Consider the following 25,987-nt stretch of genomic DNA (forward strand, 5'->3'; position numbering starts at 1 on the left):
AGAACCACGGGAAAGCTGGCTGAGTGGAAGTTCTACAACTAGAAGGAAAGAGCAAACAGCATTGAGAGGTGCACAAGCGCTGAAAAGCTGAGGTACGGAGGCGCGCGAATCGGGCTGGCGACGGGCATCTGGGAGCGCTACTTTTTTCAACCCGAAGGGAGACAAGCTCCCGATTACTCCAAATTCCAGTTTCTGGGGAGACACGGGGGACCCAAACTTCTACGGGGAGAAGCTGGACTGTCTGCCGTGGGGTCAGAAAGTGAGGGTGGCTTGCTTGCAGGGCTGCCCGCAGGAATAATTGTTTACTGTGCTGGGACGCGGGACGTGGGGACACAGTCAGAAACGCAGAGCCGGCTCACTGGCAGCCATCGCTGTTTGCCACGCCCTAGCCTAGTCACACCCTGAGACCCTGCCCTGCATAATCTACAAACCCACCCAAACTCCAAGCAGCAGCTTTAGCATATGAATGACCTGCCCTATCGCAGCTTAACATAGCAAACTTGCAGCCCGGGTCAGACAGCTCCAAAACCTCCAAACCCCAAGCAAAGAGGAGAAAACTGTAGTTCTCGCTGTAGCTCCTGCTGGGTGGCCTCAGAGAGTAGCTGACCTGCACCCCATTAGAGATCCAGAAGCCAGTGTACCTAGTGGTCAGTGTGAGACACCAGATTTCAACTCCTCACATCCATAAGTGACACATTCAAGAGGCAGACTCAGTGAGCACCAAAGCCCCACTGAAACAAGTCCTGCGCCATAAGCGTATCTCCAGAGCAGCAGTTCCTCCATTATAGATACAGCGGCTCCTCACAGCAAACTGGCCTGGAGGTCAATTCCTCCCAGTGTACCAACAGCAATCAAGGCTTAACTACACCAAGACTTTGCACTCAGCCCACAAAGGGGTGTACCAAAGGCATCCACCTCAGGTGATCGGGGAGGCTGAGCTACTGGCCCCTATAGGTCACCTACCACACAAAGCCACTCCATCAGCACAAGGAAGCAGCAAAATGCGGAGACAAAGAAACATGTCACAAATGAAAGAAATGGAGGAAAGCAAACTACTGGACAACATAGAGTTCAGAACCACATTTATAAGGTTACTCAAGAATCTTCTAAAAACCGCTGAGGAACTTAGTGAGACCTTTAAGGATCTTAATGAGAATGCCAAAAAAATGGAAAAGGACCAGTCAGAAATTAAGCATACACTGTCTGAAATAAAGAATATACAGAAACTCAACTGTATATCAACGTACCCCAAGAATCAAACCAAAGATCTGAAATATGAGGAAACAAAAAACACCCAACCAGAAAAACAAAAAGAAAAAAGAATCCAAAAATATGAAGATAGTGTAAGGAGCCTCTGGGACAACTTTAAGCATACCAGCATCTGAATTTTTGGGGTGCCAGAAGAAGAGAGAGAGCAAAATATTGAAAACCTATTAGAAGAAATAATGACAGAAAACTTTCCCTACCTGGTGAAAGAAATAGACTTACAAGTTCAGGAAGCACACAGAACCCCATACAAGAGAAATCCAAAGAGGACCACACCAAGACACATCATAATTAAAATGCCAAGGGCAAAAGACAAAGAGAGAATCTTGAAAGCAGCAAGAGAAAAACGGTTAGTTACCTACAAGGGAGCACCCATACGACTGTCAGCTGATTTCTCGGCAGAAACTATGCAGGCCAGAAGGGAGTGGCAAGAAATATTCAAAGTGATGAACAGCAAGAACCTACAACCAAGATTACTCTACCCAACAAAGCTATCATTCAGAGTTGAAGGTCAGATAAAGAGCTTCACAGACAAGAAAAAGCTAAAGGAGTTCACCACCACCAAACCAGGATTACATGAAATGCTGAAGGGTATTCTTTAAGAAGAGGAAGAAGAAGAAAAATGTAAAGATAAAAATTATGAACAACAAATACATATCTATCAACAAGTGAACCTAAAAATCAAGTGAATTAAAAACCTGAGGAACAGAATAATCTGGTGAATATAATAGAATCAGGGGCATAGAAAGGGAGTGGACTGACAATTCTCAAGGGGAATGGGGTATGGGGGGTGCGGGAAGAGACTGGACAAAGGTCGTACACCTATGGATGAGGACAGTGCGGGGGAGGTAAGGGCAGAGGGTGGGGTGGGAACCGGGTGGAGGGGAGCTATGGGGGAAAAAAGAGGAACAATTGTAATAATCTGAACAATAAAGATTTATTAAATTTAAAAAAGGAAATTAATTAGAAGGTGGCCGGCGGGATGGGACTGGGCAAGACAGGCGGGACATTCTCTGGAGCCAACCTCCCACGGTCCCTCCCCGGCCAGCTGCAGCTGGGGCGGCACCCCTGGGGCGGCGCCTCAGCTTGAAGGGCATCTATGGAGTGAGCAGGGTCTCTCCAGCAGGTGGAGTCCCTTGGCCTGGCCTGCAGGAATCAGGCCGAAATCGGCTCTCCAACATCCCTTGAGGGGTCCCAGAGTACAAGATGGCACTCTGCAAAGTGCTGTCATTTGGCAGCTCCTGTGTTGAGCATCTGTCCCCTGGTGGTCAGTGAGCATCATACCTACTAGCCAGTCGGCCAGTCAGCTGGTCGCTTAGCCTTTTATATATATAGATGTTATAGAATAGAGTTTTATTTCTTCTCATTCTCTGAAATATAAAATGCTTTTTTTCTTAGCTACAGAAACATAAAGAAAGAATTGCAACTTTTAGAGAGTTAATTGCTAATGAAAAAGCATTTCAAGATCAGGTTATTAACGTGAGTTTAACATTTACTATGTACTGTCTTTACCATATAAAATACAATTTCACATATGTATATTCTCTTGGTAAATTTGTTTAAATCCTTCTAGCTCTAAGTTCTATACGTGCTTCTTTTATTCTAGCCACTGAAAATCTTTTTGTTTCACTAGTAAAGTATTTATTTTCAAATACTCAAAGGAGTGTGAAAGTATTGGAAGTGAGCATAAATATTTAATCTCAGGTTACAGACTTTGATTCAAATGAAACCAAGAATGTCAGAGATGATCCTACCTTATTGGGAGCCAAACTGGATAAGTACCAGAGTCTAAATGAAGAGCTTAATATCTTGGTAAGGAAAACTTTTTGTTCCTTTGCTATAATTCTACACATAATACCATTTTATTAACAAGTTTAAGAAATTGTCAGCTTACAAAAAATTTGCTTATTAAAATGGTCACACACTGCATTGTGGCAGTATTATTTACCTACAAAGTATAGAATTGAATTTGCATTTTCAGGTTTTGAAATTTTACATAATGTCCCATCTGATTTCTGTTAAGACTAATCAGATTAATTTATTTGAACATGTAAAACCAAAAGATATGTGCAATTTTTCATAGTTAATGAAACTTACTTATATTATTGCATATGCTACCACCATCCTTATACCAATAGCCGTTTACAACAATCATGATTAAGGGGTGCTTAGGGAAACAGCACTCATAGTTTACTTTAGATGGCATCTAAAGATAAATGCATCACTGAAAAGAAATGGTAATTATGTAACTTAATGGAGGTGTTAGCTAATGAATGGTGTTAATTATTTTGCAGTATATAAGTATATCAAAACAAATTATATACCTTAAACTTATACAGTGTTATATGTCAATTAAATCTCAATAAAGTTTGAAAAAATAAAGGCAGATAAAACAGGAAAATATGTTAAAAGAAAATGAAAATTTGATCTTGGTAGCTAGATAGTTACAGAGTAACAATCCAATTGTATCCCACCATAATGAAAAGGTGGTTCATCAACTTAATTTATTTTAATAACAATTAATTTAAGAAGTCTATCATATTTCTAAATTATTAAAAATAAGCATATATACTAAATATAGAACATACCCATTCATGTTTTTTAAAAATATTTATTTTTTTCCAGAGAATATATCTTCGGTCCTTAGGCTTTAGCTCCTTACATGGGCTTTGGTGGAGGTCATGGGGCAGCACCCAGAGGTCTAAATTGGGGTGGGGGTGTTCAGTCCTTCCGGGCTTCAGGAAAAGGATTCCTGACCACCTTGCCATGAATGGCACAGCTCACACAGTGATGGAGTTTCACATACAGCTTAGGAAATGCTTAGGTGTGAGGACACTTGCTTTGGAAATGGCCCTAACGGCTGTGGCTGAGGCCCCGACTGTGTTTTGAATGCTGAACTTCCTAATGGCCTTGTCTTTGGGCACACATTTAAGCAAAGTTGGTGCTGAAAAGACTGCACATGGCTGTGGCCCTTTTTGGCATGACCGTTGTTCCTTCTTTTCTTGGTCATCTTGGAAGAGAGGACCCAAGAGAGCCCCATTCACCTTTAAAAGAAGAAAACACCCATTGCTGTGAATGCTTAAAGTTTTCTTCTTTTCTAATTCATTAATTTTTTTAATAAATGAGTAATTATTGACTTTCCACAAAAGGTTAAATGCTAGTCACTGTGGAGATAGAAAGCTAAGTCAAACATAACCCCTGCTTCGAAGGAATCTAGGCAAGAAGATTAAATACGTAAATGATTATTTACAAAGAGTAAAGGAAAAGTTTCTTTGAAAAGAGATACAGTGACTCACATCTAAGAGGATGTTGTTTGTGAGATGACTGGAATTCAGAGGAGGAACAGATGATGACCACGTGGGAGAATCATGTAAGACTTTGTGAAGGAGATGGAGTTGGGCCTTGAAGACTAGTAAAATTTGAGCATAGGGATATAAGAGGAGAGCACTCAGTAAATTCTGTCATTCATTAGCAGTTCTGTGCTTCTGACATAAATGAGATGAGAGTGGACCTTCATCTTTCCAGCACTGGGAAGCTGGAATGAGAAAAGGGGCACAAATGGGAGAGTCAGATATATTGTGTCACTTCTAAAATATGCCCTAGTCTTTCTTGTACAAACTATCTCAGAAATAATCAATGAGGGAGAGAGTTCTTCATTGAAAACAGAAGAAAAGATGCATTTATAAAATTATATTTTGCATCCCTGAATAAAATAAGGAATCTAGGCTGTTATAATGGCTGCTAAAACCTTTAAGACTGACAGGGAACATTTAATGAATGGGTCAAACAGACAAACACCTGAGCCTACTGATCAATTTCAACCCCACTAGAGGTGAGACAAGCAGACCTGGGCCCCCTAACCTGATGCAGGAGGATGCACAGAGCTTCTCTGAAGTAATCTCACCAAAGCAACTGGATCTGAAAGCCAGCTGCTAGACCTAGCTACCAGTCAACAGTGGATAAAGAGACATTAAATGACACCATGAAAACAGACCCGGAATGTGAAGAATTCTAACCAGTAAACAATTAGCGTGAGCAAAGAGAGGGAGAGGAATAGCTATTATAGACTAAAGGAGATTAGAGACAAATCAAGCAAATGCAGTATGTGAGGCCTGTGTACATCCTGATTTGAATGAACCCACTATAAAAAGATATTTGTGAGCCCTAGCCAGTTTAGCTCAGTAGATAGAGCATTGGCCTGCAAACTGAAGGGTCCTGGGTTAGATTCCGGTCAAGGGCACATGCCCGGGTAGCAGGCTTGATCCCCAGTAGGGGGCGTGCAGGAGACAGCCAATCAGTGTTTCTCTCTCATCATTGATGTTTCTATCTCTCTCTCTCTCTCCCTCTCCTTTCCTCTATGAAATCAATAAGAATATATTTTTTAAAAAGATATTTGTGGTCTGTCTCCAGAACCTGCCTACCCAGGAAGTCTGCATGGATTGTACTTGGTCATCCAGATCATTAGGGGGCAGTATTGGACCTGTACTCAATGTTCACTGCATATCTAATGCCCTTTCTGCTACAGAAAACCTCTTTTTCTCTAGACCAGGGGTGGGCAAACTTTTTGACTCGAGGGCCACAATGGGTTCTTAAACTGGACCGGAGTGCAGGAACAAAAGCATGGATGGAGTGTTTGTGTGAACTAATATAAATTCAAAGTAAAGGAGCAGAGGGGAGAGCAAGAGAACCGGATAGAACAGCCGGATCCGGCCCGCGGGCCGTAGTTTGCCCAAGGCTGCTCTAGACCAATGGTTTTCTAACAAGCTCCCAGGTGTTTGAGTAGTGAGGCTGTAAAATCCCTAATTTGGAGAGAATTAAAAATGGCAGCAGAGTAAGTGGATGCTCCCAGGAACAAATTGGTATTACAACTAAAATACAGAAAAACTTCCTGAATAATCAATAGAAAACTCACAGGAGAGAACCCTGACACCTGATGAATGAAAGTGGAGACCGCATAGAGACTGGTAGGAGGGGTGGAGGCATGAAAGGGCTGGCTGGGTGCCCACAGACAGCAACTGAAGTCCTGGAGAGATATCACAGCTATGGGGGTTTGCCACTGAGAACTCTGAGATCTAATCCCCAAGCTGGGCTCCCCAGCAGAGAGCATCAAAACTGAGGAGGGTACCCACATAACATCTGGCTGTGAAAAGCAGTGCGGTGCTATCTGCCAGAGAGTAACAGCTGAAAACTCAGGCACCCTCTTAAAGGGCCAATGCACAAAATTCCCTGTGGAGCCACCCACCTTGTGTCAGCAGAGGGACGGTGAAGTGGACTGGAGCTGTGGACTGGAGGGCAGAAGCCACGACTGAGGATTTGGGGGCTAGAGCTCAGAAGGCAGACACCCCAAGTTTCCTGGGCTGAGTCATTCCCTCACACGGAGACATCTTTCCCACATAGACATCTACCTTGCCTGGGGGAAAGACAGTTGACACACCCTATTGGAAAACACCTTGCCCTGAGGCCATTTAAGAGATTAAAAATAACAAGTAGCCTCAACTGCCCCACCCTGTTGAAAAAAAACTCTCACCACCCCTGAGGACAATTACCTGAGGGTGTAATTCAAGTCAGAATCCTATCAGACTGCAGGCAGAGGCAGTCTCTGGAAGCTTTGAGTCTTTGCCTGATCTAATTAGTCAGAAACACTGTCCTGCACTAGAGATTGAGAGGTGTAGAGGATCTATCTAATACATAGTCACAAACCCAAACAGAAAGCCAAAATGAGGAGACAAAGAACCCCCAAATGAAAGAACTAGAGAATTCTCCATAAGAAGAGAAATGAAGCAGAGATGAGAAATTTATCTGAAACAGAGTTCAGGGTAATGATGGTAAAGATACTCAACAGCATGAAAAAAGATATAGTAACTATGAAAAAAGAACAGTCTGAGATAAAGAATGACATAACACAAGAACACATTGGAAGGAATACACTACAGATTAGGAGAAGCTGAGGATCAAATCACTGAATTAGAACACAGAGTTGAAAATATCACTCAATCAGAAAACCAAAAAGAAAAAAAAAATTAAAAAACAGGAGGACAGCTTAACAACATGAAACATAACAATATTAGAATAGCAGGTGTGCTAGAAGAGGCAGAAAGGGAGAAAGGCATAGAGAAGGTATTTGAAGAAATGATGGCAGAAACCTTCCCTAAGCTGGTAAAGGAAAAAGTCACACAAGTTCAGGAGGCACAGAGAACCCCAAATAAGAAGAACCCAAACAGGCCCACATCCTGACACATCATAATTATAATGCCAAAAATTAAAGACAAAGCATCTTAAAGGCAGGAAGAGAAAAGAAAACTGTTACCTACAAAGGAGTTCCCATAAGGCTGACACCTGATTTCTCATCAGAAACTCTATAGGCCAGAATGGAATGGCATGAAGTTCTCAATGTAATGGAAAGCAAGGATCTGAGACCAAGATTATCATATCCAGCAAGGCTATCATTCAAAACAGACGGTCAGATAAAGAGCTTCCCAGACAAAAAAAAAAAAAAAAAGGCTAAAGAAGTGCATCACCACCAAGCCAGCTTTACAAGAAATGCTACAGGGATTGCTGTAATGAGAAGAAACAGAGAGAGAAACCTATCCATACAAAAAATATAATGGTAATAAATAAGTACCTATCAGTAATAAACCTAAATGTAAATGGACTAAATGCTCCAATCAAAAGGCGTAGGGTAGTAGAATGGATACAAAAACATGACCCAACTATATGCTGTCTACAAGAGACCCACCTCAAAACAAAAGACACACACAGGATGAGAGTGAAAGGATGGGAAAAAAATTTCCATGCAAATGGGGGGGAAAAAAGCTGGAGCAGCAATACTCAGATTCCACAAAATAGACTTTAAAATGAAGGCCATCACAAGAGACAGCAAAGGTCACTACATAATACTAAAAGGACCGATCCAACAATAGGATATAACTCTGGTAAACATATATGCACCCAACATAGGACCACCTAAATATATATAAAAAACTTCTAGAGGACTTTGATGGAGAAATCGACAATACTAGTACAGTCATAGTAGGGGACTTTAATACCCCTATGACTGCACTGGATAGATCTTCCACACAAAAACTTAAAAAGGAAACAGAGACTCTAAAGGACACACTGGATCAGATGGATTTAATTGACATTTGTAGAATATTTCACCCCAACACAACAGAATATACATTCTTCTCAAGTGCACATGGATCATTCTCAAAGATAGATCACATGTTAGGAGACAAAACAAGTCTCTACAAGTTCAAGAAGATTGAAATTATATCAAGCATCTTCTCAGATGACAGTGGAATGAAATTAGAAATCAACTACAATAAAAACACCCAGAACATTCAAACATATGGAGGCTAAATAGCATGTTATTAAACAATGAATAGGTTACCGAGATCAAGAAAGAAATAAAAAATTTCCTGGAAACAAATGAAAATGAACACATAACAACCCAAATTCTCTGGGACGCAGCAAAAGCAGTCCTGATAGGGAAGTTCATAGCACTACAGGCATACCTCAAAAAAAAAAAAAAAATCAGCAATAAATTATTTAACCCTACAACTTAAAGAACTAGGAAGAGAACAACAAGAAAAGCCCAGAGTAAGTAGAATGAAGGAAATAATAAAGATTAGAGCAGAAATAAATAACATAGAGACTAAAAAGACAATACAAAAAACAATGGAACCAAGAACTGGTTCTTTGAAAGGTTAAACAAAATTGATAGACCATTAGCCAGACTCATCAGGAAACAAAGAGAGAGGACCCAAATAAATAAAATCAGAAACGAAAGTGGAGGAGTAATACTGACACCACAGAAATACAAAAGATTGTAAGAAAATATTGTGAACAACTATATGCCAACAAGCTGGACAATGTGATGAAATAGACAAATTTCTAGAAAAATACAATCTCCCAAAACTGAATCAGGAAGAATCAAAAAACCTGAATAGGCCAATAACAACTGATCAAATAGAAGCAGAAAAAAAAAACAAAAAAAACTCCCACCAAACAAAAGCCCAGGTCTGGACAGCTTCACATGGAAGTTTTACCAAACATTCAAAGAAGAACAAACACCTATACTCCTCAAACTATTTCAGAAAATCCAAGAGGAAGGAACACTTCCAAACTCTTTTTATGAGGCCAGCATTATCCTAATCCCAAACCAGAAAAAGACACTACAAAGAAAGAGAATTAAAGGCCAATATCCCTGATGAACATAGATACTAAAATCCTCAACAAAATATTAGCAAATCGCATCCAACAATATATTAAAAAGATCAAACACCGTGATCAAGTGGGATTTATTCAGGGATGCAAGGCTGCTACAATATTCGCAAATCAATAAATGTGATACATCACATAAACAAAGTGAAAGGCAAAAATCACATGATCATATCCGTAGATGCAGAAAAAGCATTTGACAAAATTCAACACCCATTTTTGACAAAAACTCTCAGCAAAGTGGGACTAGAGGGAGCATATCTCAACATGATAAAGGCCATATATGACAAACCTACAGCCAACATCATACCCAATGGGCAAAAACTAAAACCATTTCTCCTAAGAACAGGAACAAGACAGGGATGCTCACTTTTGTGTTCGACATAGTACTGGAAGTGCTAGCCATAGTGATCAGACAAGAAGAAGAAATAAAAGGTATCTAAATTGGTAAAGAAGTAAAACTGTCATTATTAGCAGATGACATGATATTGTACGTAGAAAACCCCAAAGACTCCATCAAAAAACTACTAGACTTAATAAATGAATTCGGCAATGTAGCAGGATACAAAAATAACACCTAGAAATCTATGGCTATTTTATACACAAATAATGAACTCACAGAAAGAGAAACTTAAAAAAAAAAATCTTATTTACCATTGCAACAAAAAAATTAAGATACCTAGGAATATACTTAACTAAGGAAGTAAAAGACCTGTACACAGAAATCTATAGGACATTGAAAAAAGAGATAGAGGAAGACATAAACAAATAGAAGAATATACTGTGTTCATGGATTGGCAGAATCAACATCATTAAAATGTCCATACTACCCAAACCAATCTATAGATTCAATGCAATCCTAATTAAGATACCAACGGAATATTTCACAGACCTAGAACAAACTCTCCAAAAATTCATAGGGAATACAAAAAGACCATGAATAGCTGCAGCAATCCTGAGAAAGAACAAAGTTGGAGGGATCACAATACCACATATCAAGCTATATTACAAAGCCACTGTTCTCAAAACTACCTGGTGCTGGCACAAGAACAGACATATAGACCAAAGGAACAGAGCAGAGAGCCCAGAAGTCAACCCAAGCCAGTATGCTCAATTAATATTTGACAAAGGAGGCAGGAGCATACAATGGAGTCAAGATAGTTCCTTCAATAAATGGTGTTGGGAAAATTGGACAGATACATGCAAAAAAATGAAACTAGATCACCAGCTTACACCATACACAAAAATAAACTCAAAATGGATAAAGGACCTAAATGTAAGACAGGAAACCATAAAAATCTTAGAAGAATCCATAGGCAGCAAAATATCAGACATATGTCATAGTAATATCTTTACCAATACAGCTCCTAAGGCAAGGGAAACTAAGGGGGAAATAAACAAATGGGACTACATCAAAATAAAAAGCTTCTGCACAGCAAGAGAAATGATCAACAAAACAACAAGAAAGCCCACTGCATGGGAAAACATATTTGCCATTGTTATCTCTGATAAGCGTTTAATTACCAAAATTTACAGGGAACTCATAGAATTTAACAAATGGAAGATAAACAATACAATCAAAAAATGGGCAAAGGACCTCAATAGACACTTTTCAAAAGAGGACATACAGAAGGCCGAGAGACATATGAAAACATGCTCAAAGTCACTAATCATCTGAGAGATGCAAATCAAAATGACCATGAGGTACCATCTCACACCTGTCAGAATAGCTGATATCAACAAATCAACAAAGGACAAGTGCTGGTGAGGATGAAAAAGGAACCCTCTTGCACTACTGGTGGAAATGCAGACTGGTGCAACCACTGTGGGAAACAGTATGGAGTTTCCTCAAAAAAAAAAATTAAAAATGGAACTCCCATTTGACCCAGTAATCACACATCTAAGAATATATCCCAAGAAATCAGAAACACCAATCAGAAAGAATATATGCACCCCTATGTTCATAGCAGCACAATTTACAATAGCTAAGATTTGGAAACAGCCTAAGTGCCCATCAGCAGATGAGTGGATTAAAAAAAAAAAAAAAAGGTACATCTATACACTGGAATACTACGCTGCTGTAAAAAAGAAGGAACTCTTGCCATTTGCAACAGCATTGACGGATCTGGAGAGCATTATGCTAAGCGAAATAAGCCAAAGTCAGAGAAAGATAAATATCACATGATCTCACTCGTTTGTGGAATATAATGAACAACATAAACTGATGAACCAAAATAGAGTAGAGGAAAAAAATATTTTAGAATATAAGAGAAGTAATCCTGTTATTTGCAGATTTTTAATATTTCTTACAATTTTTATGATATTATACTATGTTAGTACCATTTTGGTAATGTTATATTTAATAATCTTTTTTCTTGTACTAATTTTTATTGCATGTGATATTATATTTAAAATTGTTTTTCTTGAAATATTAATGTATATTGCATGTAACATTATTATATTTTAAATCATTTTTCTTGAAAATAAAAAAGAAAGAAAAGAAAAAGAAATAAAATCCCTAATTTGAAGAAAAAAAATAAAAAGATAATTGTGAGGTAATAGTAGAAAATTGAACACATTCTGGTTACTAAATAATATTTTAAAGTTATTAATTTTAATAGTTGTGACAGTGGTATCATTGTGTTTTTAAAAGCTCTTACCTGTTAGCAATACATACTGAAAAGTAGTTATTAGTGAATTAATATGATGACTAGGTTTGCTTTAAAATACTCCAGGAAAATAAAAAGGTAGCAGAGTGTGTGTGTTTGTGTGTGGGGGTGGTTGGAGACAGATGAAAAAATAATGGAAAAATATTGATAATTGTTGAAATGATGGGAGGTTCATTACACTACTCTCTCAACTTTTGTATGTGTTTTGAACTTTCCAAAACAAAAAGGGATTTGTTATTGTTCTTTGTTTTTGAAATGCAGAGTGTGCTCCAGAAGGCTCACTCTGCATTCTCTGAGGAGCTCTAGGCCAGCAAGAATTGGTCTGCTAGAGTTAAATTTGATGGCTCAAACCTCCTCTGATGCTCTGTCCTTCTGACCCCTTGCCCTTGGTCCTTATTCACAATTCTGAGTCTGCTGTCTGCTTCACTCACTCCTGAGACAGGGGTGACCCACCTTTGCTTTCTGGCTGGCTCTAGCATTTTGGGTGTTTAGCTGTCAAGTGCAAAACATCTCCTAGTCCTAGAAGCTCCTTAATAAGTTTCATCAAAGCCAGGGATTTGTTGAGAGAAATCAAGAATCCAGTCACCAGTGTGATATGCAGGTTTCAAGTTGAGTTTATTGTAATGATCCTGCAAGTTCCTCCTTGATCCCATCTTTAGTAAAATAGGAGCCTTTTTATAAAAATGATATATTCTTTAGTCAGTATTATAAAAGATATCCTTTAGCCACTATTATAGAATAGTTAAAGATTAAAAACTGAAATACTATCCCCAAACATACCACTTCACTATAGCACTCTATATATTACATAAAACATTTACCTAATTTATTATTTTAGTAGCTTCTAAAGTTATGTTTGTTAACTTGTAAAGAAAATGCTCAAAAGGTAGCATATTTATCTGCTATAGTCATTAAAATTAGAAAACAACAAATATTTTGCAAAGCAGAAAATTACTAACTCTAGGGAAAATGTTCTCACAAATCACAACCCAGAGCATGTTCCCTCTGAACTATGAAAGATACTCATCCATTCCTGGATTTGGGCACAGTATTACCTTGAGTACTATTGGAGTTTCTGAGCCTCTGGACCACTGACTAGCCTCCTGAGGAAGAGTCTGGGTTCACTAGAACTCAGGTCAGAGAGGTGGGAGGCTGTTCAGCCAGGCGGAGCCTGTTTCCACAGGAAGATGCCAATCTTACCATCTGTTTTCTTGTTCTCCTAAGCACTCTCTTAAGCCAGTGGTCGGCAAGCCGCGGCTCGCGAGCCACATGTGGCTCTTTGGCCCCTTGAGTGTGGCTCTTCCACAAAATACCCCGTGCAGGCACGCATGTACAGTGCGATTGAAACTTTGTGGCCCATGCGCAGAAGTCGGTTTTCGGCCTGGGCGAGTCTATTTTGAAGAAATGGCGTTAGAAGAAGTGGGGGTGTCGGTTGGGCGACGGGAGACATGGTGCAGGTGGGCCGCAGGATATGCAGCCCGGGGGAGGCGCGCGCAATTCATGCACAAGTTGAGTGAGCCAGTCAGTCAGCAGTCTCATTGTGTAGTGGTTAGTGCTAGTCGCATCCGCAAATTGTGCATGGGTGACAAAAGTACCTACTTGAAGCACAAAGTTACCTGTATTTTTCCAACCAGCTGCAAATCCTACAGGTATTTTTGTCATCAATTTAAGAATTGTAATTATTTTGTGTTGGTGCCTTTATTATTATAAAATGAAACTTTTTTTTAGGTGCCCTGTTTGACATGGCTACAAAGAAGAAGCAAAGAAAAACGGAAGATGAAAACCATGAATTTAAAGTTGAATGGACCGAGACTTTTGCGTTTATTCAAAACTTAAATGGCCTTCCGACCTGTCTTATTTGTCAGGAAAAATTGGCGCATAACAAGAAATCAAATTTGGAGAGACACTTTACAACTAAACACTTGTCATTTAGTACTAAATATCCTGTCGGTGATGCAAGGAAGAAAGCAGTTGAGGATCTTCAGAAGAGTCAAGAAAAATCAAGTTCTGTATTTAATTACTGTATGCAATCTTCCAACAATGTTAATATTGCAAGTTTTGTGGTTAACCAAGAGATTGTTAAGAGAGGAAAACCATATACAGACGGTGAATACATAAAAACTTGTTTTATAAATGCATCCAAAGAGCTATTTTGGGATTTTAAGAACAAAGCAGATATTCTAAAAAAAATTAAAGAGTTACCATTGTCTGCTAAAACAGTCAAAGACAGAACAGTCAAAATGTCTTCGAATATAACCGACCAGCAAGTCGAAGATCTTAAATTGGTTTCAGCTTTAGCAGTTGACGAGTCTTGTGACATAAATGATACAGCACAAGTTTCACTTTTTGTACGATTTATTTCATCTACAGGTCCTAAAGAAGAACTTTTAGGATTATTGCCATTCAAAGGTTAAACATGTGGAGAGGATATAGCAAATGCTGTAATTGAGTGCATTGAAAAACATCATATTCCACTCGATAAAATTTGTACGATTTATTTCATCTACAGGTCCTAAAGAAGAACTTTTAGGATTATTGCTACTCAAAGGTCAAACATGTGGAGAGGATATAACAAATGCTGTAATTGAGTGCATTGAAAAACATCATATTCCACTCGATAAAATTGTCTCAATTTCAACAGATGGGGCGAAAAGTATGACCGGTGTAAGAAATGGGTTTGTTGCTCTTTTGAAAGAAAAAATTAATCACGAGATACTTACCATTGCATCATTCATCAAGAAGTGCTTTGTGTGCAGACATTTCCAGAAGAAATTTGCAAAGTTATGGAATTGGCGATTAACATTATCAACTCCATTATAGCTAAAGCTCTTAATCATCGCCAGTTTAAAGAATTTTTAGTTGAAATGGAGAGTGAGTACGCAGATCTTCTGCGGAATAACAAGGTACATTGGTTATCAAGAGGAAACATTTTGAAACGTTTCACTTCCTTATTAACAAATTAAAGCATTTCTCCTTGAGAAGGGTGTTCACTATCCAGAACTAATGAATGATCAGTGGATCCAAAAATTTTATTTCATGGTAGATGTTACGTCTCATCTAAATCAGCTTAATCATAAACTACAGGGGAAAGGAAACACAATTTTTTCGATTTTAGAAGTTATTTCATTCGAAAACAAATTATCTCTTTTTGCTCAAGATTTTGAAAGAGAAACTTTGATTCACTTTCCAAGCCTGTTGAAACATCGCCAAGAAAATAATTCTGATATTGACATTTGCTATTTCAAAACAACACTTTTAAATATGAGGGAAGCTTTTCTCAACAGGTTTCAGGAATTCAGAAACAGCAAAGTGACATTAGCCTTTGTTAAAAAACCTCTTAATGCTTCTGTAACAGAATTAAATTTTTCTCCCTTTAATATTGACATTGGCAACTTTGAAATGCAATTGCTGGATTTAAAAAACAAAGAATTGTGGAGCTCGAAATTTGAACGTCTTTGTGCTGATATAGAAATATTGGAGAAAAACAAATGTGAACTTAGTTCACAGCACAAGTGGTCTGCTTTGAAAGACCTGGAGAAGGAAGATATGTTGATTTTTAACACCTGGAATAGTATTCCTGACTCATAAAATCAACTGAAAAAACTAGCATTTGCTGTTCTTTCCTTATTCGGGTCTACATATTTATGCGAACAATCATTTTCAAGCATGAACCTTATCAAGAGTAAATTGAGAAGTCGTCTTATTGATGAGAACCTGGAATCGTGCCTAAAATTAAAAACAACAACATACAAACCTGACTTACCCAAACTTTCCAAGGAGATGCAAGGCCATTGTTCACATTAGTGTTTGTCAGTCATTGTCAGATAATACCGTTATTAAGTATGATATCAAGTTTTATTCAACGTACCTAGAGTTTAACTAAGACAAGTAAAGTTTATTAAATTAATTTTTGGGAACGTTGTGGAGTGAAAGAAGATGTAGTGTTGAGGATTGAGAAAGGTATGTTGAGATGGTTTGGACATACAGAGAGGGTGAACGAAAGGAGATAGATGAAACAAGTATACAAGACGAGTGTGGATGGGAGAGTTGGAAGGGGTCGACCTCAGCGAACGTATCTCAATCAGATTGAGGATGTTTTTAGCAAAGGCCAGCTTAGGAGTACCCTAATTAAGTTAATAACAATGTACCTACCTATATAGTTTAAGTTTAAAAAATTTGCTCTCAAAAGAAATTTCAATTGTTGGACTGTTGATATTTGGCTCTGTTGACTAATGAGTTTGCCGACCACTGTCTTAAGCACACTCTAACCCTACTCCTCACCTTCTTGGTTTTGATTTCTCTAAATCCTATTCTAAGGCCAGTGCAAGAAACAATATTTACACTATGGACCCTTGTCGGAGGATATAATATCAATCTATCTGCTGACCAACTCTTATCAAGAACTTGTTTAAGAACTCTTGTATCTCTGAAGGGTTATCTGTGCAGTCCCTTCATCCTTCTAGTAGTAACCCACAATAAAAAGACATATTACATCTTGATCATATATATATATTCCCTTACACAGAAGAAACACTGGTTTTATTAATCTGTTACATTTCTTTTTTGTGTGTGTGTTGATCATAAATTCATTTTTTTGTGTTGGCCATATGCTCATTTCACTACTTAATTGTCACAATCTGGATCGTGTTTATTCTTGGAAAGCTGCTGCTGGGAACATGCTGCCTTGGCCCTCACTCAATTGCTTTTCCTGAGTCATGCTTTGGTGTTATGTCCTCAACAATCCTAGGAAACTTCTTTTTCAGTTTACTACAGAGGTTGTTGTTTCATTTAGTGCTGCTTGGATGAGAACTTCCTTTGGGACTTCAGGCCTACCAGGAAAAGCTTTTCTTTAGAAACAGTTGTATTTTCATTGCATGAGTAATGAAAAATCTTGTAACTGACTGCATTTCAGTTTTGCTTTAGTTACCAGGAAGGCACTGTAGGTTTAACTGTCTTTATAGCTGCATGTCGTTCTTCACCTGTTCTGTGAATTCTGGTTTACTTGTTCATTTTTTATTTATATTTTATTTTATTTATTTACCTTTGGTTAATCCTTACCTGAGGATATTTTTCCCATTGATTTTTAGAGAAAGTGGAAGGGAGGAGAAGGGGCAGAGAGAGAGAAACATCAATTGGTTGCCTACTGCACATCCCGACCAGGGCTGGGGATCGAGCCTGCAACCCAGCTACTACATGCCCTTGATCAGAATTGAAACCTGGACCCTTCAGTCCGAGGGCTGACGCTCTATATACTGAGCCAAACAGGCTAGGGCATTTATATTTTATTGTATGTATTCAATCTCAAAACCTTAGTATAAATAATTGGGAAATCAACCAGTCAGCCTTTAGTTATCCCAATCCCTGAGGCTGTTCATACTGATGACTGATCCATCCACTCATAGTGAATGTTATTTCTACTTTGACACACTTCTGCAAGTTGACACTAACAGAGTGTAAGAAAACTCATTTGCAGAAAAAGTGTTAATGCAAGCAAAAACTTCTTAGGAATCCAAGAAGATAAAGCCAAATTTCTTAACTGTGTGGCCAAGCCACTTGCGCCTTAAGTGATAGAAGCCTCAGTGATCGATCCTCTTAGAGGTGAGTTGTAGGCACAACAGTGGCCTCCTAGAGATGTCCACAGCCTGACTCCAGAACATGGCAAAAGGACTTTGCAAATGTGTTTATTTTTTTAAAATATATTTCTTTAAGGACCAAACCAGAGAGGGTCGGACCTGCATTGCCACCATGTGCCCACCATCCAGATATCATTGCTGACATGTACACTTAAGGAACTGTTTGGCATTGAAACGGGGACTCAGAACTGTTGGACATTGAAATTGGGACTCAAACATTTTTTGTTGTTATATGTTTATTTCTAGTCTGCAGAGGCAAGATTTTTTAAAGGAAAGAAATGGGGGGAAAAAATAGATACAGAGGCAAACAAGCATGGAACAGACTGTCAAACTACAGCAGGAAGGCAGAGGAGGTTGGGGGGAGGGCTGTAAGAGATCAACTGAAGGACTTGTACGCATGCATATAAGCATAACCAATGGATAAAAGACACTGGGGGGGGGCAGGTAAAGGCATGTACTGGGGGGAAGGGGAGGCCGGGGGGAGGTCAATAGGGGGAAAAAAAAGGAGACATATGTACTACTATTTGTAATACAAACAATTAAAAAAAAAAACATATATTTCTTTATTGATTTCAGAGAGGAAGGAAGAGGGAGAGATAGAAACATCAATGATAAGAGAGAATCATTGATTGGCTGCCTCCCACACACCCCCTACAGGGGATTGAGCCCACAATCCAGGCATGTGCCCTTGGCTAGAATCGAACCTGGGACCTTCAGTCCACAGGCCAATGCTCTATCCACTGAGCCAAACCAGCTAGGGCTGCAAATGTGTTTAAATCAAAGGCCTTTAAATGTGGAGCTGGAATATCCTGGATTATCGGGAAGAGCCCAATGTAGTCACATGCATCCAGCCATGTCAGAGGGATATGCAACCACTGAATGTCAGAGATGCAACATTGCTGGCTTCGAAGATGGGAGAAGGGGATCACAAGCCCAGGAATATGGGCAGCCTTCAGAAGCTGGACAGCCTCCCCTAAAGCATTCAGAAAGGAACACAGCCCTGCTGACACTTCAAGTGAGACCCCGTCTGATTTCTAACCTACAAAACTGGACGATAATAAATTTGTGTTGTGTTTTTTTGTTCTTGTTTTAAAAACAATGTTTTTAATTGATTTCAGAAAGGAAGGGAGAGGAAGAGAGAGATAGAAACCTCAGTGATGAGAGAGAATCATTGATTGGCTGTTTTCTGCAGGCCCCACACTGGGGATCGAGCCCGCAACCCGGGCATGTGCCTGGACTGAGAATCAAACTGTGACCTCCTGGTTCATAAGTCGATTCTCAACCACTGAGCCATGCCAGCATGGCAAATTTGTATTGTTTTAAGCCACTAAATTTGTGATAACTTTTTACAGCAGCAATAGAAAGCTAATACAAAATGTGTGGACCTCATTTTATCTTTCAGTGATTCAGATTTCAGTATTCTGTCAGAGCAAGTTAATATATTATTAACTTAGAACTGTGTTTACACAAATGTAGAATACAGAGGGACTGTAGAGAAATACTTCTCTGCGGCGGCGGGGGCGGGGGGGGGGGGCGGACTTCGAGACTGAGCAGTCCCACCTGGACTGGGTAAACCTCGTCCAGCACTGGCAGCCAGCCAGCCTCTCTGCCCTCAGTGCCTGCCATCCAGAGGGGCAGCTTTCCAGGACTTCCTCCTCTTCGGTGGTCAAGTGTATGTGGCTGTGAACAGGGCCAGGCACAGGCTCTTCCTCTGCCTAACTCAGCCCTGCTCATGGAGCCTGCTTCTCCATAGAACTGGCAAGGCCCATCTCAACTTCTTTGGGTCTGCATCTGTGCCATGTGCTCCAGCTCACGTGGGCAGGCCCCACGGGGAAGGAGAGCTGGGCACTGGGCAGGTAGGAGAACACACTGCTGCACATGTCTCAGCCCTCAGACACCGGGGCTGGGGAGGTCTTGATAGACCTTGTTTCTTTACGTATGTAAGGGCTGTGATGCTATCTTAAAAAAATGTATTCTAAATATTTCACATCAAACTATATGAAAATTAATGTAACAAATATCCATGTACCTATCACCCAGGTTAAAAAATAAAGTATGATTATAGTTCAAGCCCCTGTGGCCCCTCTATCCAGTGGTAACCATTATCCTGAATTTGGGATTTATCTTTCTTGCTTATTTATCTTTAAACAATGTGTAATATGGCTGAGTTTCTTTATTTTTTAATCATCACCTGAGGATATGTTCACTGATTCTTAGAGAGGAAGGAGAGAGAGAGATGAGAAAAGAGAGGCGGGGGGGGGGGGGGGATATCAATGTGAGAGAGAAACATTGATCCATTGCCTTCGTATATGTCCCGACCAGAAATTGAACTCACAACCTTTTTGGTGTATGGGAACAACACTCAAACCAACTGAGCCACCTGGCCAGGGCAAACAAGGTATAATATTGTTTTGCATATACTAGTAGTTTAAAATTGTGTTTTATATATCCTTTTCTAAGTTTTTTTCCTCCTCAGCCTTATAATTGCAAGATTCTTTCTTGTGGTAGGTATAGCTGTAATTTATTCATTTTCATCCCTGTGTAGTATTTTAACATATGAATAAATTATAGCTCATACTACAACATTTCAGACACAGCCAGTCTTTGTTCACTTTCTTTTACAGAGTTGAAATCTTAGTGTCCATAAACCCTTAAATTTTATTTTAATTAATATATCACATATTTTGCATGTTACTGTGCTATCCTTATAGATTGTATGTAATTCTTTTTTAATATATTTTTATTGATTTCAGAGAAGGGGAGAGAGAGAGAGAAACATCAATGATGAGAGAGAATCATTTATCTGCTGCCTCCAGCACGTCCCACACTGGGGATCCAGTCCATAACCCGGGCATGTGCTCTGACCGGAATCAAACTGTGACCTACTGGTTCATAGGTTGATGCTCAACCACTGGGCCACACCAGCAAGGTGATTGTATATAATTCTTAATGGCTGCATAATATTCCATAGCGTCGAAATACAATAATTTCTTAGCTATTCCCCTTGTTTGATATTTGAGTTCTTTCTACTTTATCTGTAGAGGCTTCTCCTCTGTATGTTATTTCCTTAGAATAATTTACAGAAATGTGATTACTGCTTTTAAAGCTATAAATATGCATGTGAATCTCCAAAAGAGTTGAACTTTACCTTGCAGGTATCATCGTGTCAGTGATACTGTTTCACCAAAACCTTGCCAACATTAAGTATTATCACTTGAAATCTTCTACACAATTACCCTTTTAATTTATCCTTGTAGTAAGATGGAACACTGTTCAATATGTTGCTAATTGTATCTGTGAGACAGTCTCATCTGCAGATTTTAACAACTCTCATTTAACACAGATTTTAGCAGATGCATTATATTTTCAAAGAATAAGAATCATGACAGAATAAATAACATCCACTATGTGCAGACTCCAGACTGCTTTTCAAGCCAAAGTGGTTTAAAACTGTAGAGTACATATTCCTGGGCTTGGTACCAACCTAAAGTTTTTTTTTGCTTTTTCTTCAATTTAGTTTGTTTCCAAATCTGATTTCTGTTGGGAGGGTCAGGGGAAGGGTTTCTCCATGCGAGCTAAGATCTTCACTGGAGGCAAAAGAGGATGCCAACATCTAAGAACTAAACAAAGCCAAAACCCATGCATGAGTGTCATGCTAAAGAGGAGGTTGGGGTGGGGGTGGGGGGGTTACCAGGCACAGGATCTGAATTTAGAAATCCAGGGCCAGGTAGAGTAGAGCCAAGTAGAGAAGTCTCGCCCCTGTGAACTGTCTGGTGGATGGGAGGGTCTGGGGCAGAACAAAGCTTTGGAGAGCTGCTCCTCACCTGAGCTATCATCTGTTTGACTCACAGTGGTCTTTATCTCCTGCTGTAATAACTCAGACGCATAGAAAGGCACTTTACTAACCTTTTCCTTTTCTTCCTTTATTCAAATCTGCTTTCTTTGGTGGAGACTTTGAGTGGGTTTGGGTTTCCTAGCATCAAACTCTGAAGCCTTATAGCATTTCTGAGACATCAAGGATAAGACACCACAGTAAATGACAGCTTTCATTATTAGTCAAATAGCCATGTACAAGGTTATCTCATAGTAAAAACAATGTTGCCGCCACCCCAACATTTAAATAATTACATAAATATTACTTTACATATTAAAAGTAATTTTGGTATGCTTTCATGAAAATATTTTATACTTTTTCATTAATTTAATAGACTGTCTTCCAAAACTTTTCTTTTGAAATATTTGTTTAAACTTTAAAATACTGAGTTCTTAATGAAAAGATGAGCCACAAACTGGGAGAAAATATTTGCAAGTCACGGACTGACAAAAGACTTGTATAAAGAATATGTGAAGAGCCTGGCCTGTGTGGCTCAATGGTTGTGCATTGACCCATGCACCAAGAAGTTGCAGGTTCAATTCCTGGCCAAGGCATATGCCAGGGTTGTGGGCTTTATCCCCAGTAGGGGATGTGCAGGAGGCAGGCAATCAATGATGTTTCTCATCAGTGTTTCTATCTGTCCCTCTGCCTTCCTCTCTCTCTAAAAACCAATAAAGCCTGGTCATGGTGGCTCAGTGGTTGAGTGTCGACCTATGAACCAGGAGGTCATGGTTCGATTCCCAGTCAGGAATCAAAGTTCCCTTTCCCTCCCTCTCTGAAATAAATAAAAAATATATTTTAAAAGAAAAAAAGCCCACAACCTGGGCATGTGCCCTTGACTAGAATCAAACCTGGACCCTTTAATCCGCAGGCCTACATTCTATCCACTGCGCCAAACCAGCTAGGGCAAAATGAACTAAATTCTTGAATATAGTAACTGAAACAATACAAATCCTAGAAGAAAACATAGGCAGTAAGTTCCTTGACATAGGTCTTGGTGATGATTTTTTAAATCTGACACCAAAAGTAAAAGCAACAAAAGCAAAATATAAACAAGTGTACTGCATCAAACTAAAAAGCTGCTACACAGCAAAGGAAACCAAACAAAATGAAAAGGCAACCTACTGAATGGGAGAAAATATTTGCAAATCATGTTCTGATAAGGGGTTAATATCTAAAATATATGAGGAACTCATACAAATCCAAGCCAAGGAAGAGGAGGGGCGAAGGCTCGCCCGGAAGTAGTGCCCGATGGAGAGGGCGAGTGGAGTGGCGGCGCTGGGCTTCGCCTGATTGTGCGGCAGGGCGTGAGGCGAAAAAAAAAAAAATTCTCCTTGGGATTAATAACATTTTCAGTACTTTTTGAACATTATAATCTGGAAAAGTTTTTAAAAGATAATACACTGCAAAATGAAAAGATGGAATTTGGTTGAAAGAAAAATAATAAAAATGTAAGAGGACAGAAGAATTAAAAGCCAACAGCTTCTCCTGTCTCAATAAAATAAAGACTTATGGTTAAGGCTACCTTTCCAGATAGTCCAACAGCTAAGCCACCAGTTTCCAAGGGCATTTGCACCACTTAAGGAAAATGTCGGATCCGTGCACACCAGATGTCCTTGACAACTCATCCCACCATCCCCTGCACAAAATTCGCTGCACCAACAGACTATGAAGCCAACCACTGAGCTTCTTCTCATTACCAAGTAGGTGTAATATTCCTGACAACAAAACAAAGGACACAAGTGTCTCTTCACAGTATCACGGCCAGTTGAGACCATGCTAAGAAAATCAGCTTGCCTGTACGAAGACCCCTTCTCTTCTTGGGTAGCCAGGATTTAAAGGAGAGACTCTGATCTGTGCCGCTGGTAAGTGACTAACTTTTACACACTGAACTGGTCCTAAGAACCGAGATGTCTTCTTTGTAAGTGAAGACTGTACAACATAATCTCGAAGAATTGCATAGTGGTGCAAGCCAAAGGCATACTTTGTGTGTAATGGACTCAGAAACAGGCAACTTAACCTTGTTGAAAGGATTTTCCATCTTTTGTTCTATTTGCCGGTGTTAGTGTTTTGCTGGCTTCAATTGTTACCTTTTTCTGGTTCCTTCTTTTCTATTCTTATGGGTCCCAGAAACCCCTCTCCTGGTCCCTTATCAGAATCAGAAAGTGAGGAAGAAGAAAACGCTAACTACCTAAATGAGAGTTCTGGGGAAGAGTGGGATTCCTCTGAAGAAGAGGACCCTGTGATGCCCAACCTGACAGCTCTGGAGAGTCTTGCCTGGCAGGTTAAGTGCCTTTTAAAATATACGACTACTTGGAGACCTTTAAATCCTAATTCCTGGTTATATCATGCTAAACTCTTAGATCCAAGCACACCGGTCCATATACTTCGAGAGATAGGTCTAAGACTCTCCCATTGCTCCCATTGTGTACCCAAACTGGAACCAATTCCTGAGTGGCCACCTCTGGCTTCTTGTGGAGTCCCACCTTTTCAAAAGCCGCTGACAAGTCCAAGCCGGCTTTCCAGAGATTACGCCACTCTAAATGGAGCACTGCAATTTGCCACCAAACAGTTAAGCCGAACTTTGAGTAGAGCCACTCCCATCCCTGAATTCCTAAAACAGATCCCTAATTCATGTGTTTCTGGTTGTTGCTGTGGCTGGTTAACTAAAACAGTTAAGGAAACAACCCGCACTGAACCCATCAACACCACTTACTCTTACACTGACTTCCAAAAGGCAGTTAACAAACTCCTAACTGAATCACTGTAAAGATTCACCATTTGCTCTGGTATCTCCTATGTTTCTGATTGAGAAAGTAGTACAAGTTACACAGCCCAGAGCTGAGAAAGGAAAGCCTTCTCAACCAAACTGCCCTGTCCTGACAAGCTGAATATCTATCCAAGAGGCCCATCAATCAACTACAGAAAACATGCATTGTGAGCACTCACTTTGACAGACCCTGTGGATAAAACAAGAACTTAATAGAGAATTCGTCAAAAGGAAGAGTGTTGCAAAAAATTAATTGACTATTCTCCACATTCAGTTCTCCCCCCAATTTACTCTGCCTAACTGAATAGACTCTAACTCTAGGTATCTAATGATTAATGGGGAGGACAGGGTAGGCTACTCTCTTTTCTTACCCAGCCTTCACAGCAGCCATTGTGGAAAGGGGGATGTTAGCTACTCCCAATAGTACCTTCCTACGCATACTATTCTCTGACATTCATTTTTAGGGAGGTAGTTAAAATTGAATAACTTGACAAAAGAAAATGGTGGGAATATGATTTATCTCACGGCTTTTATATGGATAGGTCTGCATATGGCATTAAACAGGCACCTGTTTTATAAGGAATATATTTCCTGCATCTTGTCACCCAGACTTTAGTCAAGAGGAAATAAAATACATTCCAAAAGACCAAAGAGAAAGGATTATTAAGAGAGCATTTATGTTTTCTATACTAACTGCTAGTGGATTAAAGTATTTCAGTCTGTATGTTTCCTGGTACAGCACTTAATGCACTTTCCCATCCATTGCCAACTTTCCAGGATCGCTTCTACCTGTAAAGAACCTTACTATGGAAAGTCTCAGCCTAATATAACCTGAAGTTAGAGTTTTTTAGTATCATTGTTTTCCTACATAGATTAGCTTTAGATCTATCTGAACAAGGAAGTATATGTACTCTGGTAAATGGGTCTTGCAGTGTTTATTTAGATGAGTCAAAATGTAGAAGTCAACATAAATGCATGAGACCGTTAGATCTTTTCACACCATAAAGACTGAAACCTGTGTATGATCCTGGTTGACGGCATCTAAAGGATTCAGAAAATAGATTGTTAAAGATTTATCTTATACCCCCTTATTTCAGTTTTGCTTTTTCCTATTTCCATAACTAAGTGCTGTCTACAATGTGGCATCAAAACCTTAAAGCATTAATAGAATCACAAATTCTATAAATGTGTAGCAACTTTAGGAGAGAGAAGGATGTTTATAGCCTAATGGGTATTTCTGCCTTAATTGTCTTAAAGAAAAAAAGGAGGGGATTGTAATAGGTAGAAAAAATGTTTTGTTGGTGGAAAATGATTGAACTGAAACCGTATCACACTGTTAGTGTAACTGAATATATCAGAAACTGTTCCTATGTAGATGTTTTCTGTGAAACTGGTTTTTAAAATGTTACAACCTGTTTTTTAAGGGGAGGTGGGAAAGATAGGGAAATCAAAAAATTAAAATATATTGATGTTTATGTAACTATATAAAAAAAAAATCCAAGCCAAAAAAAGTCAATTAAAAATGGGCCGAAGATCTGAATAGACATTTTGGCAA

The 25,987-nt window shown here is 39.3% G+C and overlaps 2 protein-coding genes and 1 pseudogene across 3 annotated transcripts in view; 2 read left to right on the plus strand and 1 right to left on the minus strand.

Moving 5' to 3' along the window:
• CAGE1 (cancer antigen 1) overlaps positions 1-25,987 on the plus strand; it is a 69,174-nt gene that overhangs the window by 23,255 nt on the left and 19,932 nt on the right. The window contains exons 8-9 of the mRNA XM_080657702.1: positions 2,665-2,745; positions 2,971-3,078. Of these exons, the coding sequence (XP_080513828.1) occupies positions 2,665-2,745; positions 2,971-3,078 (189 nt within the window). The remainder of the gene's footprint in view (positions 1-2,664; positions 2,746-2,970; positions 3,079-25,987) is intronic.
• On the minus strand, positions 3,925-4,276 carry LOC308242910 (small ribosomal subunit protein eS26-like; annotated as a pseudogene). Its single transcript has one exon. The product of its transcript is annotated as a small ribosomal subunit protein eS26-like (transcript).
• Positions 23,782-24,484, plus strand: LOC308242909 (DDB1- and CUL4-associated factor 16-like; the record flags this gene model as incomplete). The annotated part of the gene is made up of 1 exon (XM_080657706.1): positions 23,782-24,484. The coding sequence occupies one exon, from the start codon at positions 23,782-23,784 to the stop codon at positions 24,430-24,432; it is 651 nt and encodes a 216-aa protein (XP_080513832.1). The 3' UTR covers positions 24,433-24,484.

Source organism: Plecotus auritus (assembly GCF_963455305.1).
Source record: "Plecotus auritus genome assembly, chromosome: 2".
Lineage (NCBI taxonomy): Eukaryota > Metazoa > Chordata > Mammalia > Chiroptera > Vespertilionidae > Plecotus > Plecotus auritus.